Below are 25,163 nucleotides of genomic sequence, written 5' to 3' on the forward strand. Positions count from 1 at the left end.
CAAATAATGGGCTAAAATATCCACTATGGGCACGATTTAGAAGGAGAGGTCTTGTTGAAAACCGGTCGAACGCCTCCTAGCCAGAAGAGTATGATTGTATATGAGACCAAAGAAAAAAATTTCATATGGGTATCTTCGCGTTGTTGAAAACCTTTTGGCAGGCAGAAAAGATGCGGATCTTGAGTAGTGTAATGAGATACGACTGTGGCCTTATTGTGGACCAGGTTTGGTCTCGATAACGTCAAGGAAACCTCCGACCAGGTGTAAGCTGCCAGTGACAAAAGTCATGACAGGGGCTTCATCATGGCCTACGCGGTCTTTCTCCTGTCTCGCAAGCTCCCGAGCAAAGTCAACAGCTTGCTCGATAGTACCAAAGACCTTAACTTCCGCCTTGGGGTCGATGGAATTCCATTTCTCAGCGAGGCCGTTTTGCACCTGCAACCTTTCCACATCAGATGCGTTCGTGTTCATGCTTACGAGGTCCGGTCGGTACCCGGCGTCCTTGTATGTCACGTTCGTGCAGAAAATCGCATGCGTAAATGGGCTCTCCGACCCTAGAGCACCGGAGAGGGTTTCATGAAGCGCTTGGGCGAGAGCATTACTGTCGCGAGTTTGTTGGTTGAAGATCAAAAGCCGCAGCTTCTTCTCAGCTGCCGCGCTCGATGACGAATTGATCTGAATCTGGGAAGCGAACCATTGGCCAGCCAGTTTGATGCTCTCCAATGTATGACCGCCATCGATGTACCATGTGATGTCTTTCTCACGTCTAGTCTCGCATCGGCCGCCCAATCGAGCCGATTCCAATCCCTTGCGAAACTTGGGTGGTAGAGGCCTCTCCATAATGTCCGAGGGGATATCTTCAAGTCCTAATCTGGTAACGAACTCGGCGGCAGTAGCTACAGCCAACGACGCGTTTGTATATTGAAAGTCGCCGGCAAGGCCAAGCTTGAGCTCACTGCCGCTATTGAGTTCAGGGTGGCGAGACACAATCTGCAGCTGCGTTCCTTTCTCCTGCGCACGTTTGTGTAGTACTTCCTCAGCACTGGCGGGTTGAGGTGAACTGAAAGCCTTCACGCCTGGCTTGATAATTCCACCCTTATGCCAAGCTATCTCCTCCACTGTGTTTCCCAGCAAAGCGGTATGGTCAATTCCGAGGCTTGTAATGGCAGTTACAACAGGCCGTTCAATCACGTTTGTGCAGTCGTACTCCCCGCCAATTCCACACTCGATCACTGCGGCATCCACACCTTCGCTGATATACGTATGGAACGCCATCAGTGTCAAATAACGAAAGTATTGAGGTTTCGTCCGTGGATCTGAAGGGTCCTCCCCGGCCACTCGAGCAGCCTCCTCCAAGCGGTCCCATACCTCGAAAAAGTATTGAGCGAACTTTTCCTCGGAAAGCGGGGCATTGTCGATTTTGATGCGCTCGCGAGCAAATCGCAAATGAGGGGAGGTATACAACCCGACCTTGGTAATTTTTCGGGAAGAGCTTTCCAACTCGGGTGATTGTGAGACAGTATATTGGGAAAGGATAGAGGACACAAAAGCTGAAGTTGAGCCTTTGCCTTTCGTGCCCGCGATGTGAACGAGATTCAGTCGGTCCAAATCAGAAGGCTGCACAGATTTGATAGAGGGTTCATCAGTACATGGCCATATGTATTTTAGGTGGGCAAGGAACCGCCAATATAATATCAAATATGGGAAGAACGCACCTTGTACCCGATGCGTCGGAGCCATTCGACAGTCTCCGGAATGGACCGTAAATTCATGTTTTTCCTGTCTTTATTCACCTGCTGAATGGCGGCGAAGTTGCTCTGCAGCAAATTCAGCGCTGAGATGGCAGCCTAGTCCTGAAATCAGCATTATTGGATCAATGATGGAGGGTCATGGACAAAATGACCGCCAGAGCGTTACTTACATCATAGTTTCGAGCCATTGCGGATGATGAGCAGGACAAAAAGCGCAGCTGATTACTTCTGAATGGGAAGGAGAACATTAGAAGCGTCGCATCAGAGCTGGATATAAAAAGCCCTCCTGAAAGGCGGGGGAAGTAAAGAGGTACGAGGAGATTATGTGATTGATCTTTTTCGTACTGTAGCACTGCAAGACCGCGAACCTCCGACACTCCGACACTCGGAGATCGGGAGATTTCCTTATCAACAGCATCACGTGGGGTCGTTCAAATCTATTCTAATCGTCTCTTTCATATATGGGCGAAGAATGAGTCTGGAGTGTAGACCCCGTTTAATTCTATCTGAGCATATGGGCCACCAGAAGGACCCTAAAGGAGGACTAGAATGAAATATGCACGCAAGGCAGCCCAAATGTGAATACATCTGGCTGAAGGAGAAGCTTCGAACCATGAATCGAATGGTGAAATGAGAATAATCAGAAGTAATAAAATATTTGAAACAGAAGAAAATCACACACCGCTGTCTAGCGTATAACTACAGAGGAGCATATGCAATAGACATGCGCTATTATAATGAATAGTGAAAAAGGCGGCCATTGTAGGGAACAGGGAACGAATCATTCAATCCTGGTTTTACCTTCTTCCAAGAAAACCAGGCGAGCATTGCTGTAACCTCTTTGGTGCCTCCTCGCGGGAAGAAATTGTCCAACGATCGGGTCGGAACGTGCTTTGATGAGTGCATCTTGGTAGCCTTCGGATCCAGCCGTAGGAGTATTCAGTTTTGGCCAGTTGACCTACGTAACCAGAACGTTAGTGACAAATGACCATGCCAATTAAATGGTGTAAAGAGCAAACTTACATAGAGCATGCCGTGCACGAAGATGAAGCGTGCGCACCAAGCCGAAACAACAATCCAGAAAAAGACGAATATGCGAATAGGCCAGACGGCAGAGTCCGGCAACCGCCTCGTGAAAATGGAAACAAAGATCATGAATAGGCCCGCGGCAAGGATGTAGGGGATTGACTGGATGATCAGCGGCCTGCGGTCAACGAAGAGCTGAATGTTGCCAAGAGCGGAATCAGGAGGCAGATAGGTGCCCAAGAACACATCAAACCCATCTTGTCTGGGGCCGTCCAGGAAGTTGTTCCGGATATAGCGGGTGATGGAATTACATAGATCCTGCACCATTCCAGCCCGGGTTCTTTTACCGGTGCGCGTGAAGTCCGTCTTGAGAGCTCCTGTGCCGGAATAGGCTTTGGAGACAACGTCCGCATTATCAGCCCAAATGTTACGAAACAGGTTCTCAAACTCCCGATCGTCATTAGCTGCTTCGCCTGGACGAAGGACCCCTGCGTCCATGAGCTGCCGCGACACAGCCCACCGCCCAAGCATACTCTGTACCACATTCGTCCGGTCAAGGCAGTCCATGCAATTGGTCCGGACAACGCTTGACTGGAGGGACCGAATTTCTAACAATCCGCCAGAAACACCGGGATCCTCGACACCGCGGAAGTATCCGCCTCGTGTGAGTCCATCGACAAGACGTTCCATAAGAAGCTCAGCACGACGCCATCTCAGGCCCTTAGTCTCATTGTGGAAATCGAAATAAATGTAATGGAGGCGGTCCAGTTCTTTTTGCCTCTGGTTGGGCTCTACCACATGGACTTTCTCGGAAGTGTTTTCGTCGGCCTCGGTGTCCTCGATTGACGAAGACACCAATATGCGTACCAGCTGCTCATAGGCCTTCTTCACACGCTCCTCCCTGCCTTTTTGGTTAACAAGATTGACCATATAATTCTCGCCGTAAATTCTGATTTGCTCCGAGAAATGTTTGCGTGCAGCATCAACAGCTGTCTCCACTCCACGAACCTGAAGCTTCGGCGTGTACTTGAGATTGTTGACCTCGGCCCAGTATACGGGGACACTTCCTCGTGTTTGCACGAAGGACATGACCTGGAGATCTTGGCCCGAACCACCGGATTTATCCTTGGCCATAGACTGTCCTGGCGCAAACCCAGAGAGCCCTCCCGCCGCATCGTTAAGGATCACGATCTGTTCTGTCTCATTGTAGTTCGAAACGTGGCCGTGCTCGTCTATGCCGCGCGAGAAGTATCTGGTCCCACCCCGATGCCTAGACCTTCTGGTGATAAGGGCAAATGTAAATGAGGTTGACTTGACCCTGGCCGGCGTAATACGTAGCATTCCAAATATCACCGGCAGGATGAAGGGGTCGGCTCCGGGTTGAGGGCCGTAGCGCATACCGGCCGCATCATGTGCCCCCAGACTGAAATCTATCAAGTCCGATTGAATGAAACGATTCCAGAAAAACCGATCGTCAGCGCGCTTCCACATCGGAAGGCTGGGATCACTCTGAGATTGACGCTGGAAGCTGTTGGTAAGATCCAATGCATACGAGAAATACATCGGTCCAGTTCGGAGCAATTCTTTCAACAGAGCCAAGTAGGTGTCCTCATCATGATCGTGCAACGGACGCTCACGGAGGGGCAAGAACTCGGTGGCGGCGACCTTGTATACCATGTGTCCGCGAAGTCGGCCCATGGGCTGGGCCTTCGTTATGACTATAATGTATTTGTCTGCGACAGTCAGCATGGCAACTGAAGATAGGACGTAGTTGACATTTTAACCTACCCAGTTTGAGCTTGATCATACCCAAGATACCAGCGATGCTAGATATGCGTTTCGCGCCGGACAGGGTACCATCTGCAAGTCGCAGGTCGCCGGTTGGACGGTCGACAACGAGCGTCTGGGCATTAGGTGATGATGGAGAAGTGAATGCATAATGAGAAGGAGAGGCGTGCAGGTTGATGTCGCGAAAGGGAAGCACAGAAGGAGCCATTGTCGATGTCTCCCACTGTTGAGGGGGTTGAGAATTGAGAGGATATGGATCGGTCAAATCTAAACGGACAGATGGTTGCGATAGCACGAATTTAGGAAAAGGGAACGAAATGAATATCAACGCATAGTGCGTAAATATTTTAGAAAGGAAAATATTAATCAAACAAGAGAAGGAGAGACTGAAGGAAGAAGGCTGGAGATGATTTTCCCAGCGAGAAAGGGAACTATCGTTGAGGACTAGATAGTACTAGGTAATGCCAGCATGTGGTTGATAAAGTAAGGTACCGTGTGCTCCGTCCATCCCAATGATAAGGCCCACCCTGGAACCTGAGGTACCTAGGCAAGACGCAAGAGAGGTAGGTAACTTACTAGTGTCTCTCTACCTACCGCGAAAACCTGCGGTCGCAACTTGTATTATTATTACTGCTACGTAGGACTTAAACATTTCTGGGAGCGCCACACCGCCCCGCAGGTTATTCAGTTGCCTTAGGCCCTTAAAAGTCAGTTGTGGCTGAACCCCCTTCGTCATCTGGTTCTACCAGACTGCTACAGACAGGACTACCTAGTAACCTTACCTTACCAGCAGGCCCGCCATCAAACCTCCCCGGTACTCCGATCCCGCCTTCATCACTCTCAAACCATCCCTCAGAGCGTTCTTGCCTCATTCTTATACCACTTTCACCCTTAGAGATCTCGGCGCTTGAATTCTAAGATACATCTTGAGACAGTGCTTCTTCCAAATCAGTCATTATGGCCTCCAGAGCGCCAGCAGGAACCCGTCCCGGTGCTAGATTCGCCCAGTTCAAGCTTGTCTTGCTTGGTTAGCTTACCCTCTCATTCTCTCTCGCTGCATTTGTTTTGAGTTAAATTACTGACGTCTGTGTGTTTTATTACTAGGTGAATCTGCTGTTGGAAAGGTTAGAGCTCTTTGTAGCCGCTATTGGTGTTCTGTCGGTCGCTGACATCTTACCCTCCAGAGTTCATTAGTGCTAAGATTTGTCAAAGTGAGCTTTGGCCTTCTTCTCCTGGTGCCTGTTGGTTCATAGAGCCAGCCTAGATTTTAACGGATATCATAGGATCAATTTGATGACTACCGAGAGTCGACGATCGGCGCTGCCTTCCTGACACAGACCATTTCGCTGGACGAAAGCACAACGGTCAAGTTCGAGATATGGGATACCGCTGGTCAGGAAAGATATAAGTCCTTGGCTCCAATGTACTACAGGAATGCGAACTGTGCTGTCGTTGTCTACGACATCACTCAGGCTGTAGGCGCCCCAATCACCTTCTCTGCTATCAGGCTATTTCGAGGAACTAATTCGGGCAATCTGCAAACAGTCATCGCTGGACAAGGCAAAGTCATGGGTGAAGGAGCTGCAGCGACAGGCGAATGAGAATATTGTTATTGCCCTCGCTGGTAATAAGCTGGATCTAGTTACGGAGCATCCCGACAAGAGAGCCATTCCGACCGCTGATGCCGAGGCCTATGCGCGTGAAGCCGGACTCCTTTTCTTCGAAACATCTGCGAAGACTTCGACAAATGTGAAGGAACTGTTCGCCGCAATCGCCAAGAAACTCCCTCTTGATCAGGCGGGCCCGCGCAATCTGCGCACCACTCCTCGTCCCGGTGTTGACTTGCGACCGGAAGCACCAGGCACGCAGGGCGCCGGAGCTTGCAACTGTTAATCGCCGAAATTTCTACTATCCTCCTCAAATTCCCTTCCAGAGCTCCAGATTATTTTCCCGCTTCAACTTCTTGTGCCTAGATATGAGAGGTCCGCATCTTCCTGTCTTAAGTTTGACCAAGTGATGCCGGCCTTGCTCGCAATATGTTTTAATGGTGTTTCAGTGACTGAGAAATAGCTTCAGATGGAATGAACAATACTTTGCGCTCCTGCCTCTGTCTTCTCAATCCCAGGGAATCAACCGCCATCCTTGGCTGCGGAATCCGCACATCGTGGCAGGGTCAATTTGGATTTGGCTCTCTAGATGCTTTGCGACAGGGCTGTACCTCGGCTACGTCACCCTTATCTTGTCTTTAGCTGTTTCTGGTTTGAATCCGGCGTCTGCATTCTCTGATGGGCTGAGTTTGGTTTTGTACTTGTCACTCTTCGCTTGTCTTTATTCAATCCCGGTTACATCAGTATGCTCTGCTTATATAATACTCCTTTCAACGCCTTGCTCAAAGATTGACACTTGAGTTAATCACTGCGTGCTTGATTTCGCATTAACGTCGAAAAGCGAAACGCGCAGCTTGTAGCCAGCCAATGCTCCATGAGAAGGTATATCTCTACCAGAGCAGTAATAGGAAACGAAAAAATATTGTCTCCCGGATGTAGGCACCCGGTTTAAACGCAAAATATATCACTCTTTCGGCCATGATAGCACAGAGTATGTACCTCTCTACCTAGTTGGTGGCAGAATTTAGGCGGTGCGACCTCCAAAACTAAGCCACTCAGATATGGCTGTGCAGGGCTGTCGGAGCGGATCGTAAAAGCATCATCTCAATTCCGGTCCGCGTTTTCCCTCTTGCCAACATCAACCCCCTCTTCTCAACCCGCCTTCAGCGTCTTCCTCCTCTGTTGTGCGGCCCGCCATGCTGCGCTCTTCTTTTACACAGAGCCGACAGTTGCTCCTGTCTCCAGCTCGCTCACGGACAGCTGCGCAATGGCTGCCGAAAGCTGGAGCAAGCAACCGCTTTGCCGGCCAGGTATGACGACAACCTACCCTTCTTGATGTATTCGGGAATACGTGCTAATATCAATGGCATCTTATACAGAGATTCTTTGCTGATGCCAAACCTCCCGTCACCGGTGCACCTACCCCCGCCTCTCCTTCGTCCGAATCACCTATTCCTCCAGAGACTGTCCCCAAGCCATCACCAGGTTCGGCTCCCTCGTCCAATGAAATTGTTGATGGTTCCAAGTGCTAAACTTAGTGCAGCTGCTGAGGCTCCTCTCCCTCCCCCGCCTCCTCCTGCTCCTGCCCGTAAAACCGGGCGATTTCGAAAATTCCTTCTCTACTTGATTCTGACGTCTGGATTTGCCTACGCTGGCGGTGTCTTTCTGGCGCTCAAGTCTGACAACTTCCACGACTTCTTCACGGAATACGTTCCTTATGGCGAGGACTGTGTTTTGTACTTTGAGGAACGCGACTTCTACCGCCGCTTCCCCAACACATTGAGAAACCAGAACCGCGCTCCTAAAGATGAGGGCCAGACGGTCACAATTCCGAGCAAGAGCGGGCTTTCCTGGAAAGTTGCAGAGGAGCCATCCGGAGCTGATGTGTCACAGAAGGGCCCTCATATGAGCGCACTCGATAATGGCGACAAAGCGCAACTCAAGCCTGGCGCCGCTAAGCCTGAGGAGAAGGTCGCCGCTGTCGAGAAGGTCAAGGCCGAGACGACTGCCAAGGAACAGAGCTCCGAGGATAAGAAAAAGGTGCAGGAAGAACCCAAGAAACCCGCAGCTCCGGCAGTGACGCCCATTGAATTCGCAACAGTCAGCGAGGGCGATGAAGAGGTCGTACAGGAACTGGTCAAGACTTTCAACGATATTATTACTGTCATCGGCGCTGATGAGAACGCGCACAAGTTCTCTGGTGCTGTGAACAAGGCCAAGGAGGAGCTTCGAACTATTGGCGAGAAGATCATCGCCATCCGCAATGAAGCGCGAAACGCCGCCCAGGAGGAGATCAAGCAAGCCCATGCAACTTTTGATGAGTCTGCACGAGAGCTTATTCGTCGCTTTGAGGAGTCACGTGCTCATGACGCTACTCAGTATCGGGAGGAGTTTGAGATTGAGCGCGAGAGACTCGCCCGTGCTTACCAAGAGAAGGTCAACACAGAGCTGCAGAGGGCTCAAGAAGTGGCTGAGCAGCGCCTCAAGAATGAGCTGGTCGAGCAGGCCATCGAGCTTAACCGCAAGTACCTTCACGAAGTGAAGGATCTGGTTGAGCGGGAACGTGAAGGTCGTCTAAGCAAGCTGAACGAGTTGACCGCCAATGTCAACCTGCTCGAGAAGCTTACTACCGACTGGAAGGAAGTGATCGATACCAACCTCAAGACCCAGCAGCTCCAGGTTGCTGTGGATGCCGTCCGCTCCGTCCTCGAGCGCTCTACCGTCCCCCGGCCTTTTGTCCGTGAACTTGTTGCTGTGAAAGAGCTGGCTGGCGGTGACCCGGTCGTCGACGCTGCTATTGCATCGATCAACCCAACTGCTTATCAGCGTGGTATACCTTCAACGTCTCAGATCATTGAGCGCTTCCGTCGGGTGGCCGATGAAGTCCGCAAGGCGAGTCTTCTGCCTGAGGATGCTGGCATCGCCAGCCACGCGGCTAGTCTTGTCCTGAGCAAGGTCATGTTCAAGAAAGACGCCGTCGCGGGCAGCGACGATGTTGAAAGTGTGCTCCTTCGCACTGAGCATTTGTTGGAGGAAGGTAACCTCGACGATGCTGCTCGTGAGATGAACACGCTCAAGGGATGGGCCAAGATTCTGAGCAAGGATTGGTTGAGTGACGTGCGTCGGGTGTTGGAGGTAAAACAGGCTCTAGAGGTAAGATAATGGCCTATCATTCCATTTTTTACTTATACAGATGAGCTGACATATGTGCTCTGCAGGTTATCGAGACAGAGGCGCGCCTCCAGTGCTTGAGAGTTGAATAGATAAAAGACTAGCGATCCCTTTAAGTTTCGCATATATGTTCCTGTAGTCTATGGAATCCTTGTACCTTTAGTGGCACCTCTACGTTTGTTAGACTCAATGCTAGATATTTCTTCTGTGTAGATTTTCAATCCATGGTTGTAGGGTTCCCTTCGTGAACGCCGTCATTATGAATCGCGGATCTCTATATAATAATGTTTGTTCTGTTTGTACATATACGTGCAGCTTCCAAGCCGTTGACGCGCATAGCTAATCGACTAAATGTCAACTCGAATGTCTTGAATCTGGAAGTTGTGGCGAAATATGCCACTTTATTCTACCTTGCCGCTATGTTCTTGAGTTGAGCAGAGACTGAAGTCGGCATTTGCGGTATCTTCACTCAATAATTCCATGACTTCTCCACCACGTAACGCACCTCCTTTCTTACTTCGCGGGAGTGACCCGGACGCTCTCTCGACTTTGATCTTGAACAAACTGGCGACTCTGTTGAATCGCTATTTTCTGTGCTTACATCAATTTTGATACATAGGGATAATTTGGCATCAAAACTTGCTGCCTAACTCGAATCTAATGGCGATTACTATCGGCGGATCTCCACACGAATGACCGAGGGACGAGGAAGCGGCGAGCTGGAGGGCAGCACGCTCGGCAGCAGCTCGCGCGACGGAGACAGAGCCAGACGCAGTCAACGACGGACACCGAGCTCGAGCTCATTTCTCGTCGACTCATCGTTTCTACCCAAGTCAAGGAACATCCGGACCAGCTCTCATCGGCCGCAGCGTTCGGAATCGCATCGCAACGAGAAGCGTGGTGCGCCCGAGAGCGATATTGCGACACCGAAGAAGAGATCGCGGTTTCCCTGGAGTCGTAATAGGGAGTCGCTGGAAGGATCGTCGGTGGTCACTGGTCCTCACGAGGCCGCAGAAACAGAAACGCCTGGTCCATCGTCCGCACAGCAACCTCCAACGTCGGAACCGCGACCAGCTAGGACTGACAATAATGAGGCTGCGCCAGGTTTGGATAGGGATTCACTTCAGATTGTTAATCTGGCTCTGAACTTGAGTGAGTCCCGGAGGAGGAATAACCTCGGTCGATCCGTCTCGACTCGCCTTCCAGGAGCTGGAGCGTCGGTTCCCTATACTGATAGTACAACGTTGACTACGAGCGCCGGCCGTGGATATCCGACTCTTCATACGCATCGCGATTATACTCAAGCGGGGACCAGTAATCGGGCCACGCCACCCCCTGGTGAATCAGCTGTGAATCCATCATCCGTGCTGGATTTACTACCTAATGCTGCTGGAGGAGAGACCTTGCCTCAGGCATTCTCAACAAGTACGCTTGCTCGGGCGGATAAAGCCAGGCGTCATTTTGAGCTATTCCATCTCTATTTGCGTCTGCTCCCTTCGCTTCCGCCACTGAGACATCATGGCACGCAAGATGCTACAGACGCCTCATCAGCGTCAAGGGGTAGCCCTGCTCAGTCGCGAGACTACAATCCTCTCCAGGCGATTCGGAATCGGAAAGTCCGATTCCGTGAGAGACGTCCGATCGATCCAGAGTCGGAAGGTTGGTATGACGTCGCTAGGGTGCGTGAATGGGTAAACTCGGTTCAGTCTCGGTATGGCGACACAAGTCACCTGCATTCCGAATGTCTAAAGCTGCCACCGTTCGAACGAGGTCAGATGGATCCGCCACGAGAAGAACCCGATGATCCAGATCTGTTTGCAGCGTCTCCTCCTTCCAGCTTAAGGCGAGTCAGCCGCACTAGCAGCACCAAAGCAGCTCGTAGGCCAAGGTTCGATTGGACAGTCTCTCCAGCTGAGCTTCTGGCTGATGCCGCCTGGGTTGAAGAAGGCCAGAACAAGAGTAAAATGGTGGACAAAGACGGGAATCTCCTGTTTCCGGACCCAGCAGAGTTGCATCCTTCTGGTGACATGCCACCTACCTCTGCACAGACGCATATGCCGGCCAAGCCGCCGTCTGCGAGCGCACAACACGCGGATTCTGATACTTCTTTCTCCAATGCTCATCCCGCATTGGGACCTGAGTTCAGAAGCGTCAATCGTGGAAGGCGACGGCACAGATATCACAGTCCTGCACATGGTTCCCACAGCAGAGGTACTTCGCTGACCGGCATAGGTACCAAGGAGCGCAAAGTGGGATTACGGTCAAGCAGCTCTTCGAGTGTCTCCACCACTGGTGAAAGACCCTTCTGGTATCATTATGCGGACAATATAGGTCTATCCGCCGCATCAAAACTTAATCGAGCTCGGAGCTCGCAAGTAAACACCTCTACCACTGCCCCCGATGAAGGACATGGCCTCAATACAGGATCGCTGCCCTCTCAGACCTCGAGTATCCATCCGACGTGGTCCAAATTGGACGAGCGAAGCGGCTCGTTGTCATCCGCCGCAAGTCGTCAGGATCCTTCTTCTACTGGCACTCCACCTGTTCCCCTTGGGTACTTCCCTAGCATTGCGTCCAACTTGTCGCCTCCTTCAAGCCGCTCACCGTCGCCATCCAAACGACAACTTGCTCACGGAATTATTGTTAACCAGGCGCGAAGCAAAAGCCGCCCACGCGTCCGGGAGATCCTGGAGGACAAGTTGATCTCTGCGGCGAATACTGCCGATAATCTACAACAAGATGTATCCGATGCCGCACATCGAGCTGGCAAACTCGAACCGAGCCCAATTCCAGATCATGTGTCGCCATTATATCAAGCTGATAAGACCCGGAGCAACACACATGCGCGTAAAGGATCATTCCAGCCCGAATCGCGGCTACGCGGGATCTTGAAAGGACCAGGGAAAATTGCGGAGATTGTAGGCAATGAGGTTTCAAAAATGGGCGATTTGATAATGAAGAAGGACGATCCAGCTCACTCAAGGACTTCGTCATTGGAGACCAGCCTTCCCTCCGAGGATAGTGCATGGGACGAGGGCGAGGAAGCGAAGGGTGAAAAGAGATCCGGGCCCAGGGCCCTCCTACGTCGACTGCCGACATTCTCGGATGGAACTCCTCGCAAGCAATCCGAGCGTGGCAGCGCGAAGAGTCTTTTGCAATCAGCCGCGGCTTTGGCAACCCAATCTCGACGGACGGAGCAAGAAGAACAGCATAGAGCTTCCGGAGTGGATAGTCCTTTAACGAAGGGCCCGGATGCTCCATTGCACGATGCGCAAGTGTCGCAGACGAAGAGGCCCGGCGCTTTGATGCTACAAAGGAAGCAGGATGCACAGGTTCTGGCGGAGAAGATTGGTGATGGCCGAAGATTTGAGCCCGATTTCCACGCGGTCCGGAGCCAGATCAAGAAAGGTCAAATTAGAGATCCATCGGTTCCTTTCAGTATGACCCGTCCCCCGGTAACGGGGCTTGCACAAGCAGAGGTCTCGGCTGCAGATCGTCCTCAAGACAGGCGTGGTGGCGCGTCAGGCCAGTCAAGGGCATGGAGCATCTCCAACCGCAGCATTTCGACTTCGATGGACTCTGGTATCCCGGATCGAAGGGAAATCGAGCGTACGAGGGCGCTTCTTCTGACATCGGGCATCAAAGCGCGGGAAATCACCCGCCGGGCCGAATCGATACGCAGTCCGCCGCCGGACTTTCTACGGAAAGCCTATCCAGACGGCCCTGTGCCTCAGGTCATCCGCCTCCGTGAATTCGATGTGGCGGCTAAGGGACTGCTCCGGCGATTAGAGACATCTCATGATTCGTTTCAGCGATCTGTTGAGGTTTTCCCTAAAGCCTCGGCCGCTTTGAAAACGCAGTTGGCACAGCTGGAAAACATGGTCAACCAGACTCTTGCCCCGCGAGTCCGAACCCTGGCAGACGACGCCGAAAATCTCAGCGTCGAGCTCAACACGACGAGTACGCTTGCGGTGAAGCAGTTGAGCGACAAACTCGATAAGGGCATTCGGAAGCGCCATCGGCGTTTGCGCTGGCTCCGCCGTACAGGCTTCGTCATGCTTGAATGGGCGCTTGTTGGGATGCTGTGGTGGGTGTGGTTGATTGTTATGGCCTTCAAGGTCCTTCGCTATGTCTTTCGAGGAGCAATTTCCGGCGTCCGATGGGTGCTGTGGTTGTGATGAGGACACCTGCTTCTTCTCTTTTCTTCAGTCTTTCTACATACTTTGTAATACTTGGAGTGGTTGGCCATCTGCCACCGACTCCTATTTCCTTCTCTTCCGTTAAGAGCGCATATACCCCATTATTGAGGATTCAGTTTGCCTGGCGCAGCTTACTCTTTGATTTAAGGAACTGTTTAATACGTGTTTGGTGGGCTATGCTTGCCAGATATTCGTATATATTTATTTTTAGGTTGCTGATAATCAGAGTACCTCTAATTGCATGATAGCTTCTTGATCCTCGCTTCCTCTACATATGTTCAATTAGCGTTGCCCGTTCTGAGAGATGAGGTTGAGCGTGACGCTATATTCGTGGGTGATGATGAGCCAGGATGGATGAGATGCCTCAGGCTGGAGCAGACCGATGCGTATTTATCTTAAAGTAGACGACCCAATTGCCTTGCGTAGTTTTTCGAAACTCTCTTCGGCCTTTACAGTCGGTCGCGAATCAAATAACATTGCCTGTGTATTTGGTGACGATGTAGAAGCCCTTGTGTGTTGAGGTGGATTTACATAGACTGTTGACATTTCCTAGGTAAGGCACCAGCTATAGAGATGGAAGAAAATGTCCTCTGTGCTTCAGTATCCAAAACATCAATAGGCTAAGTGCTATGTATAATAAATTGAGGTATATGCACAGAAGGCGTTGAGACAGAGATAGATTGATATTTTGGTGGTAGCTCCGGTATGGATCATGGTCAAGCTATTGAGCTAAATATAACATCCAGTCCAGAGAGAACTGCATAGGATGATGGCAGATGATGGTGATGATTCTAAGGGATATGATGATGCACATGCACCACGCACAGGTAGATGCAGGCTGCAGAATGATACAGCCACAATAATGTGATGCCCCCTGCAGATCAGAAGGAGTCCAGGAGCGGAAAGAGGACTTGAAATCAGGCTGCAATTTTGGGTTGAAAGAGAGCAAAGATGAGTCAATTGGGGAGGACGAATAGAATGACTGATATTAATTAGCCACCTTCAGCAGTACGAAGGTGCAGAGTACTCCGTAAATGCCTCAGCTTCGTCATAGAGGGGCACCGGAAATACCGCCGTCAGAGGAGGTGTTCCCCACAGTCCAGTCTCTTCTCGGTTGGTGTCTCTCGGTTTCTCCTCCATCACCAACTTTTCCTCGTTTCCTCCTTTCGCTCGTCTTGTTCGCTTTTTTTCCCTCTCTCTCTTTCTCTCTCCCATCCATTGCCATTCGAGGTAAGTTGCATTTCGTCTGATTCCCTGCTCCTTCATTTCCTTGATTTGGTCTCTGCCTGTATTGGTACTCCATGTCGACTTTCCCCCACTTTCGCTGCGTGTGCCCTTTGCCCTAAAACACCATCGCCGCCGAACGAGCGAAAAAAAAAGACCGCACGCGCCTCGTCGTTCGCCCATAAAATCTCTCACCTTTCCCTCCCCTCCTCCGTTACGGTCGTTTCTCACCTCTTCTGCAAGGGTACTGACCGCTGCTCTCCTCTCCTTCAGATCTATCTCATTTGTGGGATTAAAAAAAAGCTCTCTTACTTTGTCCACCAAGCGACAAAGTTCTCTTCCCCAATTTTAAGACCGCGTCTTTACGCCTTTGGAAACTCCCCAGTTCCAAAGGCACCAGCTCATCACGGCTTTCGCAGCCTCTCCCTTGCTCTTTCGTCAAATTGTCTCGCCTCGACGGCTCCGCGACACTCTTAACAACATTCCACCACCTCCTGCTGCTGACCCCTCCCTCGGTCTCCTCCGGTGCGCCATTTTTTAACCACCCTTTGACGCCCCTCCAACTTATTCCCGCACTCTTTGAGCTGCCGCATAGGACTTCTCTGAAGGTTCTTCCTCTTAAGGAGGAAGGGTCTAGGAGGCTTGGTCCAGTCAACCTCGGTTGCGAATCATTTCGTCCTCCTTAACACGCAGTCGCGTTCTTGACACTTGACTTATAAATCACCTTTTTAATCTCCATCAACCCACCTTTCAAGACCTGTTCCGTGCTTCGTCGCAGCGCGCATGGTTATGGCACCGACTGCTTGTGTACCTGCTGAATTCTGCATGACTAAACAATGTCACGACAAAAACGACTATAGTTTTCATCACCATCATAGTCAACTCAGCAATCATGGAGGGGACGACCTTTCGCAATCTAGGTTGGCTGCCAAGGACCTGGTCTTGGACGTCCTGAAGAAACGCGCCGCCGAGGTGGACGTGGACCGGTGCGGCCCTGGTGAAGAAGATGCCTTTTATGTGGCCGACATGGGGGAGATCTACCGACAGCATCTTCGCTGGAAAATGAACTTGGGTCGCGTCAAGCCTTTTTACGGTAGGTCTCGTTGACCATTGGACCTTCAGACCAAACAGCTAACGACTTCCAGCGGTCAAGTGCAACCCCGATCCGGAGATCCTTCGTCTCATGGCCAAGCTTGGAAACGGTTTCGACTGTGCCTCCAAGGCGGAAATCGACCTGGCCCTCGAGACCGGCATCGATCCCAGCCGCATCATCTACGCGCAGCCCTGCAAGACCAAGTCCTATCTGCGCTATGCCGCCAAGGTGGGCGTCAAGCAAATGACTTTCKATAATGCCGACGAGCTCTACAAGATCAAGGCCTGCTACCCAGACGCGGAGCTCTACCTGCGTATCCTGACCGATGACTCGACCAGCCTGTGCCGGCTCAGCATGAAGTTCGGTGCCTCCCTGGACATCGCCCGTCAGCTGCTTGAACTTGCGCACGAGCTCGAGCTCAAGGTCGTCGGGGTGAGCTTCCACGTGGGCTCCGGTGCCGAGGATCCCCGCGCGTTCCTCAAGGCCGTGCAGGATGCTCGTCTGGTCTTTGACCAGGCCGCGGAGGTGGGCCACGAGCTCCACACTTTGGACGTCGGAGGTGGTTTCTGCCAGGACACCTTTGAAAAGTTTGCCGGCATCCTGAGCGAGGCGCTCGACACGTATTTCCCGCCTCACATTCGTATCATTGCCGAGCCCGGCCGCTACTACGTCGCCAGTGCCTTCACCCTGGCGGCCAATGTCATTGCTCGCCGCGATGTGCGCGACCCCGAGGACCCCGCCAACGATGCCTACATGCTGTACCTGAACGACGGCGTGTACGGCAATTTCTCCAACATCATCTTCGACCACCAGCACCCCGTGGCCAAGATCTTGACTTGCTCCGGCGAGACCCAGCCGACCGCTCTGAATGCTGCGACTTCAGAGGGCATCGCCTACTCCATCTGGGGTCCAACCTGTGATGGTATCGACGTCATCACCCAGCGGATTGTTCTGCCTGGTCTGTTGAACGTCGGCGACTGGCTGTACTTTGAGGAGATGGGCGCTTACACCAAGTGCAGCGCCACCCGGTTCAACGGCTTCTCGGACAACCACGAGGTGATTTACATCTCGAGCGAAGCCGGTGCAACTGCTCTCCTGGAGTATTAGAGACATTCTTGTATTTGCTTAAGCTTTTGACTGTATTCATTTGCTGTCTGTACTTATGTTTGTTGTGGGATAGATAATGGGGAGGACGGGGATCCCATAATGATTGATTTGCCCTTTTGCTTGATAGACTAGACTTTGTCCACATTGTCTAATCGATCTTTTTGAGTTACTTTGGTCATTCCTTTGGTTCCCTTGGTAATCCCGCATCTATAGAGTGCACTTTGATGGAGAAAATGGGGTCATCTGTATATCTAGCAAGTATCTAACTTTATATCTATCTTCGTGGCCGCGTCGTCTCTTGACCACAATTGTAAGGAGCCAGCTCCACCGTAGTTCATGTACAAAGAAAATGAAAACAGAAAGTAATCTATACCAGGCGTTCAACCACCAACTCGCCATTGGCAGCTTCACCAAGCTGAATCAACCCACCAGCTTCCAGCTTCTTCTTCCACTTGCCCGACTCGTACCGCGCTAGAATAAGCGTCAGACGGGCAACGACAGCCGGGTCCGCGCTCTCCGCCACCATCTCCGAGGGCGTGAAAGTCCAGCGGCCAAAGGCCCAGTTGAGAATGTAGTGTCGGACAGCTTCATTGCCGGACGTCGGAGGCGGCGCGGGCTTCTTCTCGCCGGGGTTGTCCCCGGAGTCGGCGGGCGGTTGCGAGGCAGGACAGCGCATGGTCCCCTTGATCCGGTAGACTTCGTCCTTGGGCGCGGCGAGCAGCATCATCTCGAGGGCGGCGACGTCGATGGTCTGGTCGGGCCGGGAGGCCTTGAGCGTGACGGACAGCACTTCGACTTCGGACTGGTGGTCATGCCGATGCTGGTGGTGATGTTCGTCCGTCAACCGCAACGCATCCTCGCCATCCTCCTTGGCGAACAACGCCCCGTCAATCCCCAAGAGAACCTCCTTATCCACCCGGCCCTTATCCGACTTGACCCACGGCGTCTGCACCTCCAGATCCCCCACGCGATCCAAGCACAGCTCAAATCGCTCCTCCGATACCCCCTCCCACTTATTGAAGATGATCAGGTCCGTATACTTGGCCTGCAGCTTCGCCGTGTACGACGTGTCCTCGTACCCTTCCCAGTTCTCCACGTCAATCACGCTGATCACCCCGTCCAGCACAAAGCTCCCGGGCTGCTCGCGCGCAAGCCGGTTCACCTCCATCGCCAGCGTCGCGGGGAACGCGCTCCCGCTCGTCTCGATGACGATGCGGTCCGGCTGAACCTCCTCACGTAGCTGGTTCAGCGCGTCACTGAGCTGGCCCACTAGGTTACAGCAGATACATCCGTTCAGCAGCTCGCGCACACCGGAGATGGACTGGGTCGAGGCGAGCTGCGAGTCGATGGCTACATCGCCGAATTCGTTTTTGAGGAGCGCGAGGCGGTAGGTTGGGGGGAGTTGAGGGATGAGGTTGAGGAGGAGGGTGGTTTTGCCGGAGCCGAGGAAGCCCGTTATGATTGTTATGGGGATGGGCATCGTCACCGTTTTTTCTTTTCTTTTATCTGACTGTTGACAGTGGAGAGTCCGATGGTGATACTTTTTACGGCGGAGGGGTAGAGGCGCTAATCCTGATCTGGAAGCCCTAATCTAAAATGACGTAGGTACGAGGGAAAATATACTATTTCTATTTTTGAATGGAGTCATTGAGTCAGTAAGAGTATCTATTTCAGTATCAATTGGTCTAAATGTACATGGTTACAATTCTAGGACGGGATCAGATACTGCCATGGAAGTGTAGATGGCCGCATGTCGAGACAGMACCACACCAATAGCGGACCAACATCTTCAGAACAGCTAGTATCTACTTATAATGGGGAGAATGGGCATCATTCAGTCCTCTCATACGACACCTCAGTATATCCCTCAACACCAGCCGTCGCCATCGCCTCATCCACACTCTCCCGCGACAGCTCTCTCCGCATCCTCCTCAACTCAAACTCCCCAAAATAACTCGGCTCCTCGCTCACCTTGCAGAACCCAACACTCTCAAACAGCGCCAGACTGCGCTCATTCTCCTTCCCAATCTTCACACTCAGCGCGCCAAACCTCCAGTCCGTCCTCCCTTGTAGCGTAGCGCCAGCACTCTCGCTCCCCCGCACAAACTCCCCCAGTATCTCCCCCTCATGCTCAAGCACATACCGCAGAAACGAAAGCAGAGCAGCCCGCCCATACCCCTTCCGCTGATTTGTCCTCTCGGCAATCATCAGCTCAATCTCCCCGATCATCTCCGGCGAGGACGGCCCGTCTTCGTCCTCGTCCTCAACCCGGAGGAAGAGGTTGATATCGCCGAGCATTTGCCCGGGAGCATCATCTCCCTCGTTTAGCCGTAACCCTGGCCTGTCTTGACCTTCGGTCTGAGACTGAGACCGGAGAACAGGCAAACAGACAATAAAAGTCAGCTTATCGGCGTCCTGGCGCCAGCTGCGCTGCATGGCGTACTCTTCTTCCAGAGTAAGTGGTTCCGAGGCCGTGGCGGCTTGAATTTCCTGTTCTTCATTAGCATCCATCGCTCGTAAACTGGGTTTGAGATGAAATGCCTACCTCATCTTTCATCCATTCGTGATAGCGTGGGACGTGCCAGCTGGAGTATGGGACGAGTAGGACTTTGGAGGTTGAGATGGCTGTCGTCCTTTGTTAGTTTTTTAGGTTTTCTGTGTTTCTTTTGAAGATGCGTAGTGCGTACCGGTTTTTGCGTTGAGGCGCATTTTTATTATAGTTCGAATTAAATGTCAGAGTCTATGTCTATATTGCTGCCTGCAGCTTTTTGTCTTTTATGTGATCGGTAGACTGGATAAATTGCCGGGAGAGGAAAATAATGACTTTTTGTCCGGGTCTTGGCGCTTGATCTATAAATCCTAGATAACTACGGACAGTCATTGCAGAATTTTGCAGTGGCGCGCATAGCTTGCCCATTGTGGTCTTCTATCGATTGTATTATTGCTTCTCTTGCTTTCCTGCAAAAGCACCGAATTTGACCACTTCCACCTCCAATGTCTCGCTGTCAACGAGAATCAGCTCCCCCGTCTCCTTGAATTGGGGGATCGACAACAGACGCACACGCGCACCTGTATTATCGGCCGCGTCGGTCATCTCCGTGTCGGCTCCGTTAAGTCTAAGGGGAGAGTCGCCTTCCAGCACCGCCGTCTTGAACCGTGGCTGATTGCCAGCGAAGAAGATGTGCGGACAGGACTGCATTACGAAGGGGTCATTTGTCTGGAAAGGATAGGACCCTGTAGAATAGTCAGCACTTAATCAAGACCCGTAGCAGAAACGAACGTACATATTGTATCGGGGGCGGTGGGAACTCCACACCTCCACCGTAGCATGGCCTCCATGATTCTCATCCTGGCCTCGATGTCCCCATCACCGGCGTCTAGCGCATCACTGTCTGCAAAGTCCAGATACCGGAGGACATCATCCACGTTCTGTCCACTGCTTCCCCACAGCCGCCATCCTTCGACGTCTCCCTCCCACGGGTTTGTGACGCTGTCGAACCAGCCTGGCTCGGGAGCTTCATCCCCCGACGGAGGTGGAGCACAGTATGCTCTGGCTCGTGGAAACATCGCTCGGTGGATCCCCTGCTGAGGGAGTGCAAAGTTCGCCGGATCACTCTCACCCGGCATGAGAGTCACAGGTATGCTCGGCAGGATCTCCGCGAGGAAGTTGTCTAGTTGTGTGATGGGTGAGGCGTTGTACGCAGACGCGTCGTATCCATACTTTCTCGGGGCAATCTTCTTCTTCCCCGCTGCTCCCGTCTCAGTGCCTGTCGATGCTGCCTCAGCCATCACACTAGCCCCCAGTGAGTTTCCGGCAATGATAAGCCGTGTGATAGAGGATCCATCCGACCCTGTATACCCCAGAAGATAGTCTGTCAGAAGTTCCAGTGCAAGAGTATCACTCGATGTGCCCGTAATCCCGAGACCACTCACAAAAGCAATCTTGCCCTTGCGCGACTCTTCTCCGCCCGTTTTGTCTTCGTCCCGCTCCCACCGACGCGGCTGCGGAGGCAGGTCAGGCACTCTGATATCGATCGTTTCAAAATCACCGTTCGCATTTTCCGTCCCCAGTACCGCTATGATGGCTCCTGTCGCGAGTTGAGTTGACCTCAGGAGATTCCCTGTTAATCGCAAGCGGCCCGACTCGTCTTCCAACATGAATTGAGTCAATTCCGGATGAGCGGGATCTTGGTAAGTGCGACGGGGCGGAGGGGCTAGGGTGTGACTCTAGGAGGTATCAGCGGATGCGTGTAGGCACGACGGACGAGGACGTTCGAACCTCTTTGGAAAGATCATCGAGGATATTCGGCTTCAAGGGCATGTCCATGTAGACCGTCCCAGCGACCCAGCAAAGCTCGCCTTGTCGGACATCGAGCACTCGCTCTACGCGACGAGCGCGTTCTCCGGCGATCTATTGGCCGTCGACAAGGGTTAGGAAAAGACGATCGAGTGTCCGGCATCGGCGAGGTTGTCTTACACTAAATCCTTCCCATGCATCCATTCCAACCTCTTCCACCACAGGTTTCAATCGTGCGAGTCGCAAGAAGTACATGTCGCCATATTGTTGCTGGTAATGTCTTGATTCGCCGGTGGGGAGTTTGAAAGTATGAAGCGGGTTGTAGTGGGAGATTTCGCGATACACAGGCGAGAACTGTTCGTCACTGCATCGAGCGACTGTTAGCATGATTTATCCACTGGAGCATTGAGAAGAGAGATGCGGAAGAGCAGACCTGGGGGGTTGCAAAAACACGTCCTCCGCTGTGTTAGTAGCCATCGTTGTGAGCAAATCTCTTATCTTCCAAGGCGCTCCCTCTGAGCAATGGAAAATGAGATGATTCTTTCCGCTATGGCCCAAACAGCTTGTAATTGAAGAAGTTGAAGCGGAGCTTCGTCATTGTTCGGTTGACTCGAGGCCGCTGTACTACGCGAATCACGCGTCTTTTGGCGTTTCCCCGACAGTGTAATTACAATACCGCTTTGGGCAGAACTACCACTCCTACAACAAACCTCAGACTCCAAGTGCTCACATCTCACTCTGTAGTCTCCCGGGAACAGGGAAGATAGTTGCTTGTTGGATTCTACGAGAGTGTTTTCCTAAGTGCGCTCTCAAAGTCTGATCAGAATGACTTTGAAAATGCTAGAATCCTGCTCGATTGATGACTATGCGACTCCGGTCATCGCTGCGAATGATCTTGGAACTCCATCAGGAATGGCAGAGATTACTCTGAGACAAGCTCCTAGGAAATAAGAGCAGCTACGGATTCTCAGTCTCATGCTTTCTTCTGCGATATGCTGGCTGTTTCGGCGAAAAACGTGCTTGTGTCACTGAAGAATGCTGGCTTGAACCACAACCGATGTGTCGGCCGTACAGCTATCAACGGTTAAGATCTGACAGAGTCTAGAAGACCGAGCTTTTGATCTGCAGTGGTGATGAGGTCGTTCACGAGAATACCATTGGTGACTGAGCGTCTTGAATGGACCTACAGTAGACTAGATGGTTGTTGACTGTCTAGCCAGAAGGCCACGACTGCATTCCGATCTCCATTCCGCATACCACATCTTCCATGAGTGGATTGCATCAAGTCAATCGAATGCACGAGGCCTTGGTTGTTTGGCGTCACCAGATGTCTCTTCCTCTGATAGGTCTGCTCACTCGCGCTTGGATCCATTCATTCTTGTCAATTGAGAAACTCCATTCGAATGACATAGTCGAGAACTCGAGAATGGAACTACTCATCTCTCATACGTGCATCTGCATGTCTTCCACGAGTATGGCAGACTTCAAAACATTAGGCAGCCCATATCTCGTCCTCCCATCCGCGGCTGGCCTGAGAGTTGATCTCCCCAGGCCGTCCTCACAGTCTCAAGACGCGTTGAAAACACCAGACGTCTCCCGATCCATCTTCACGACAACTGCATCAGGATGAAGATCCTACCGTCTTCCCTCCGTCTTATAGGCAATTTCCTTGCCGTCAGTCTGCTGACGTGCCTCTTCGCGACGGCGTTCAATCTCGACTTCCTCCCGCGCGGTTTATCGACGCGATTGTTCGGACGAAGCCTTCCAGGATCGCTGATAACTGCTCCCCAAGGTGCAGTTGGGTATCAACCTCCTCCAGGTCCCGTTGCCAACGAAGCGCGACCAACAGAGACCTCCCATCCAGAGGCCTACAAGACGATCACCACAACGATCATTACCCTAGAGACAACGCACGAACTGAGGCAAGCCCCAATGGCCATGAAGAACTCGTCAGCACTGTTTGGGTATGTCTGCTCGTTTTGATCTCTAGGCGGGTTTGCTGATGGAGTTTCCCAGACCTTCGACGAACGTTGTTGTAGTCACCGGGACTGTGACCAGGACACGGGTGATGGTGGTACCTACACAAACGACTTCTTCCAAAGGAAGTAGAGACGCTACGGATACATGGGGCTTAGCTACATTAGCCTTTTCAGTTGTGTGGGCCTTATGGCACTTGTGACTGTGAAAAGAATAGATGCTCAGGTCAAATCAAACGTTCACAGATAGTGCCCCTCTTATATCTACCTTCATGAGTATGCAGGATACACATAGAGTATTTGTTCCCTGGAACACGCGATCAACTGCTGTCTCATTGATCGAATCGGGCTATCAGTAGCTAAGAATTGGGCGCCGTGATCAACAACGCCGATCCCTTCCATCCCAGTCTAGTATCTAGTGGATTCTGCTCTATGGCAGCAACTGAAGTGGATAGACTGACTCGTACGGCGGACCAATGCGTAATTGGACAGTTGTATTTCTCCTCCTTGGATTTTCTAGTGCTCACGCAGATTATTTCTGTATTCGCAATCCGTGCAGCCCAGCCGCGAATCGTAATATCATAGAATGCGGGCCTAGAGACTGGCATTTACAGTCGATCCAATGGGGTGCTGTATGCACATTATCCCTGTAAGCCCCTGATGGGCCGATTGACCGTCCCTGAAGCCGTGCGCCTCATAAGCGATCTTGCAAACTCTCCAATTGCTCTCGAATTTGGGGCCGGAGGTCTGTTTATCCCATTGACTCTCGTGTATTATCCTCTGTGTAACCTTCTAAGCGTACAAATATCCTATGCTGGTCAACATTCTCCCTCGGTATCGTCGTTGCCTCTACGCCCTCACGGCAAGTCTACGGGGAGTCCACAGTCAATGTCTAGCGTTTTAGACGGCCCTGCCGGGTTTGCGCTCCGCACGAATGGCTCCTGTCTCGACACAGAGGTGGACTGTGGTGCCACCGTTCACCCATTTCGAGCCTGCTGCCCCGGGGGCTCATACTGCCCAAGCCAGTACAATGTGAACTGCTGTCCATCCGCCGCGAACTGCACACAGCTGCTTGTGGAGACACCAAAATGCGCCAATGAGACGTGGGATTTGTACAATTATTACGGATACTTTTGCTGTGAGAAGGGAACAACAGCCTTCGGCACCAATTCGGGCAGTGATGGTTGCGCGGTGCGGGGGTATAACTTCGACAGCTCCGAGACTCTGTTGCCGGTTGTCTCCTCGGGGAAGGGTACGTGGGCTGTAAAACACCCAGAATCCTCAGTTGAATGCTAACGTAGCGTTCCAGCATCTGTTGCGGCATCGACTTCCTCCGTAACATCCACGCCGTCGACGAGCTCTACATCCTCGACATCACCAACGCACACATCGACTCAAACTCAACCCTCAGAGGCGTCCTCTAAGACAAACACAGGAGCCATTGCAGGAGGCGTAGTCGGCGGCGTGGCTGGAGTAGCCCTCATTGCTTTCTTGGTGTGGTGGCTTCTCAGTCGCCGAACGAAACGTCAACCAGTTCTTCACGGGCCGCAAGTGGACCCCGTCACAGATCATAAAGGTAATCGCCTAATGGTCAGTGAACTTGACGGCGGCAGTACCGCGCATGAGCTCGAGGACCGAGTAAATCATCCGGCTCACGAGTTACCGGCGGACTCGACAGTCCGTTGATCATACCAAGGAACGAGGACAGGGTCAGTTTGAGGTACGGACTAGACAGCAACAATGATGACGACTAATCATTAGCCCCTTTGTCGCATATATATATCGGCTATATGAAGTAATGAAAATGAAAGAGATAGTAGATGCTAGATTGCTCCGTAGATGGTTGATTGTTGATGCACAGCAGCCCGTGGTTCAGCCTCGGTCCGGCTGCTCGAGGCCTCCGCTTCCCCGCATTCACAGACAC

General features: G+C 52.0%; 11 protein-coding genes across 11 annotated transcripts; 6 read left to right on the forward strand and 5 right to left on the reverse strand.

Moving 5' to 3' along the window:
• Positions 1 to 210: 210 nt before the first annotated feature.
• Positions 211 to 1,939, reverse strand: Asppvi_000787 (tetrahydrofolate synthase; the record flags this gene model as incomplete). Its single annotated transcript, XM_043297093.1, has 3 exons — positions 211 to 1,617; positions 1,716 to 1,847; positions 1,922 to 1,939. 3 exons carry the CDS (start codon positions 1,937 to 1,939, stop codon positions 211 to 213), a joined length of 1,557 nt encoding a protein of 518 aa, XP_043153028.1.
• Positions 1,940 to 2,532: 593 nt separating this feature from the next.
• Asppvi_000788 (putative phosphoinositide phosphatase (Sac1)) lies at positions 2,533 to 4,773 on the reverse strand (the record flags this gene model as incomplete). The annotated part of the gene is made up of 3 exons (XM_043297094.1): positions 2,533 to 2,709; positions 2,775 to 4,510; positions 4,566 to 4,773. The coding sequence occupies 3 exons, from the start codon at positions 4,771 to 4,773 to the stop codon at positions 2,533 to 2,535; spliced, it is 2,121 nt and encodes a 706-aa protein (XP_043153029.1).
• A 749-nt stretch (positions 4,774 to 5,522) lies between these two features.
• Asppvi_000789 (Rab family GTPase) lies at positions 5,523 to 6,458 on the forward strand (the record flags this gene model as incomplete). Its single annotated transcript, XM_043297095.1, has 5 exons — positions 5,523 to 5,592; positions 5,670 to 5,689; positions 5,750 to 5,776; positions 5,849 to 6,040; positions 6,111 to 6,458. 5 exons carry the CDS (start codon positions 5,523 to 5,525, stop codon positions 6,456 to 6,458), a joined length of 657 nt encoding a protein of 218 aa, XP_043153030.1.
• Positions 6,459 to 7,368: 910 nt separating this feature from the next.
• Positions 7,369 to 9,435, forward strand: Asppvi_000790 (MICOS complex subunit MIC60; the record flags this gene model as incomplete). Its single annotated transcript, XM_043297096.1, has 4 exons — positions 7,369 to 7,482; positions 7,552 to 7,657; positions 7,716 to 9,325; positions 9,391 to 9,435. 4 exons carry the CDS (start codon positions 7,369 to 7,371, stop codon positions 9,433 to 9,435), a joined length of 1,875 nt encoding a protein of 624 aa, XP_043153031.1.
• Positions 9,436 to 10,035: 600 nt separating this feature from the next.
• Asppvi_000791 (uncharacterized protein) lies at positions 10,036 to 13,521 on the forward strand (the record flags this gene model as incomplete). Its single annotated transcript, XM_043297097.1, has 1 exon — positions 10,036 to 13,521. One exon carries the CDS (start codon positions 10,036 to 10,038, stop codon positions 13,519 to 13,521), a length of 3,486 nt encoding a protein of 1,161 aa, XP_043153032.1.
• Positions 13,522 to 15,591: 2,070 nt separating this feature from the next.
• Positions 15,592 to 16,966, forward strand: Asppvi_000792 (type III PLP-dependent enzyme; the record flags this gene model as incomplete). The annotated part of the gene is made up of 2 exons (XM_043297098.1): positions 15,592 to 15,859; positions 15,912 to 16,966. The coding sequence occupies 2 exons, from the start codon at positions 15,592 to 15,594 to the stop codon at positions 16,964 to 16,966; spliced, it is 1,323 nt and encodes a 440-aa protein (XP_043153033.1).
• A 367-nt stretch (positions 16,967 to 17,333) lies between these two features.
• On the reverse strand, positions 17,334 to 18,446 carry Asppvi_000793 (GTP-binding protein; the record flags this gene model as incomplete). Its single annotated transcript, XM_043297099.1, has 1 exon — positions 17,334 to 18,446. The coding sequence occupies one exon, from the start codon at positions 18,444 to 18,446 to the stop codon at positions 17,334 to 17,336; it is 1,113 nt and encodes a 370-aa protein (XP_043153034.1).
• Positions 18,447 to 18,796: 350 nt separating this feature from the next.
• Asppvi_000794 (uncharacterized protein) lies at positions 18,797 to 19,477 on the reverse strand (the record flags this gene model as incomplete). Its single annotated transcript, XM_043297100.1, has 1 exon — positions 18,797 to 19,477. The coding sequence occupies one exon, from the start codon at positions 19,475 to 19,477 to the stop codon at positions 18,797 to 18,799; it is 681 nt and encodes a 226-aa protein (XP_043153035.1).
• Positions 19,478 to 19,904: 427 nt separating this feature from the next.
• Positions 19,905 to 21,740, reverse strand: Asppvi_000795 (DNA-directed DNA polymerase delta subunit POL31; the record flags this gene model as incomplete). Its single annotated transcript, XM_043297101.1, has 5 exons — positions 19,905 to 20,200; positions 20,251 to 21,193; positions 21,246 to 21,377; positions 21,444 to 21,627; positions 21,697 to 21,740. The coding sequence occupies 5 exons, from the start codon at positions 21,738 to 21,740 to the stop codon at positions 19,905 to 19,907; spliced, it is 1,599 nt and encodes a 532-aa protein (XP_043153036.1).
• A 1,149-nt stretch (positions 21,741 to 22,889) lies between these two features.
• On the forward strand, positions 22,890 to 23,372 carry Asppvi_000796 (uncharacterized protein; the record flags this gene model as incomplete). Its single annotated transcript, XM_043297102.1, has 2 exons — positions 22,890 to 23,227; positions 23,303 to 23,372. 2 exons carry the CDS (start codon positions 22,890 to 22,892, stop codon positions 23,370 to 23,372), a joined length of 408 nt encoding a protein of 135 aa, XP_043153037.1.
• Positions 23,373 to 23,899: 527 nt separating this feature from the next.
• Positions 23,900 to 24,925, forward strand: Asppvi_000797 (uncharacterized protein; the record flags this gene model as incomplete). The annotated part of the gene is made up of 2 exons (XM_043297103.1): positions 23,900 to 24,491; positions 24,549 to 24,925. The coding sequence occupies 2 exons, from the start codon at positions 23,900 to 23,902 to the stop codon at positions 24,923 to 24,925; spliced, it is 969 nt and encodes a 322-aa protein (XP_043153038.1).
• Positions 24,926 to 25,163: the final 238 nt, after the last annotated feature.

The sequence above is a fragment of the Aspergillus pseudoviridinutans genome (assembly GCF_018340605.1).
Source record: "Aspergillus pseudoviridinutans IFM 55266 DNA, scaffold_1, whole genome shotgun sequence".
Lineage (NCBI taxonomy): Eukaryota > Fungi > Ascomycota > Eurotiomycetes > Eurotiales > Aspergillaceae > Aspergillus > Aspergillus pseudoviridinutans.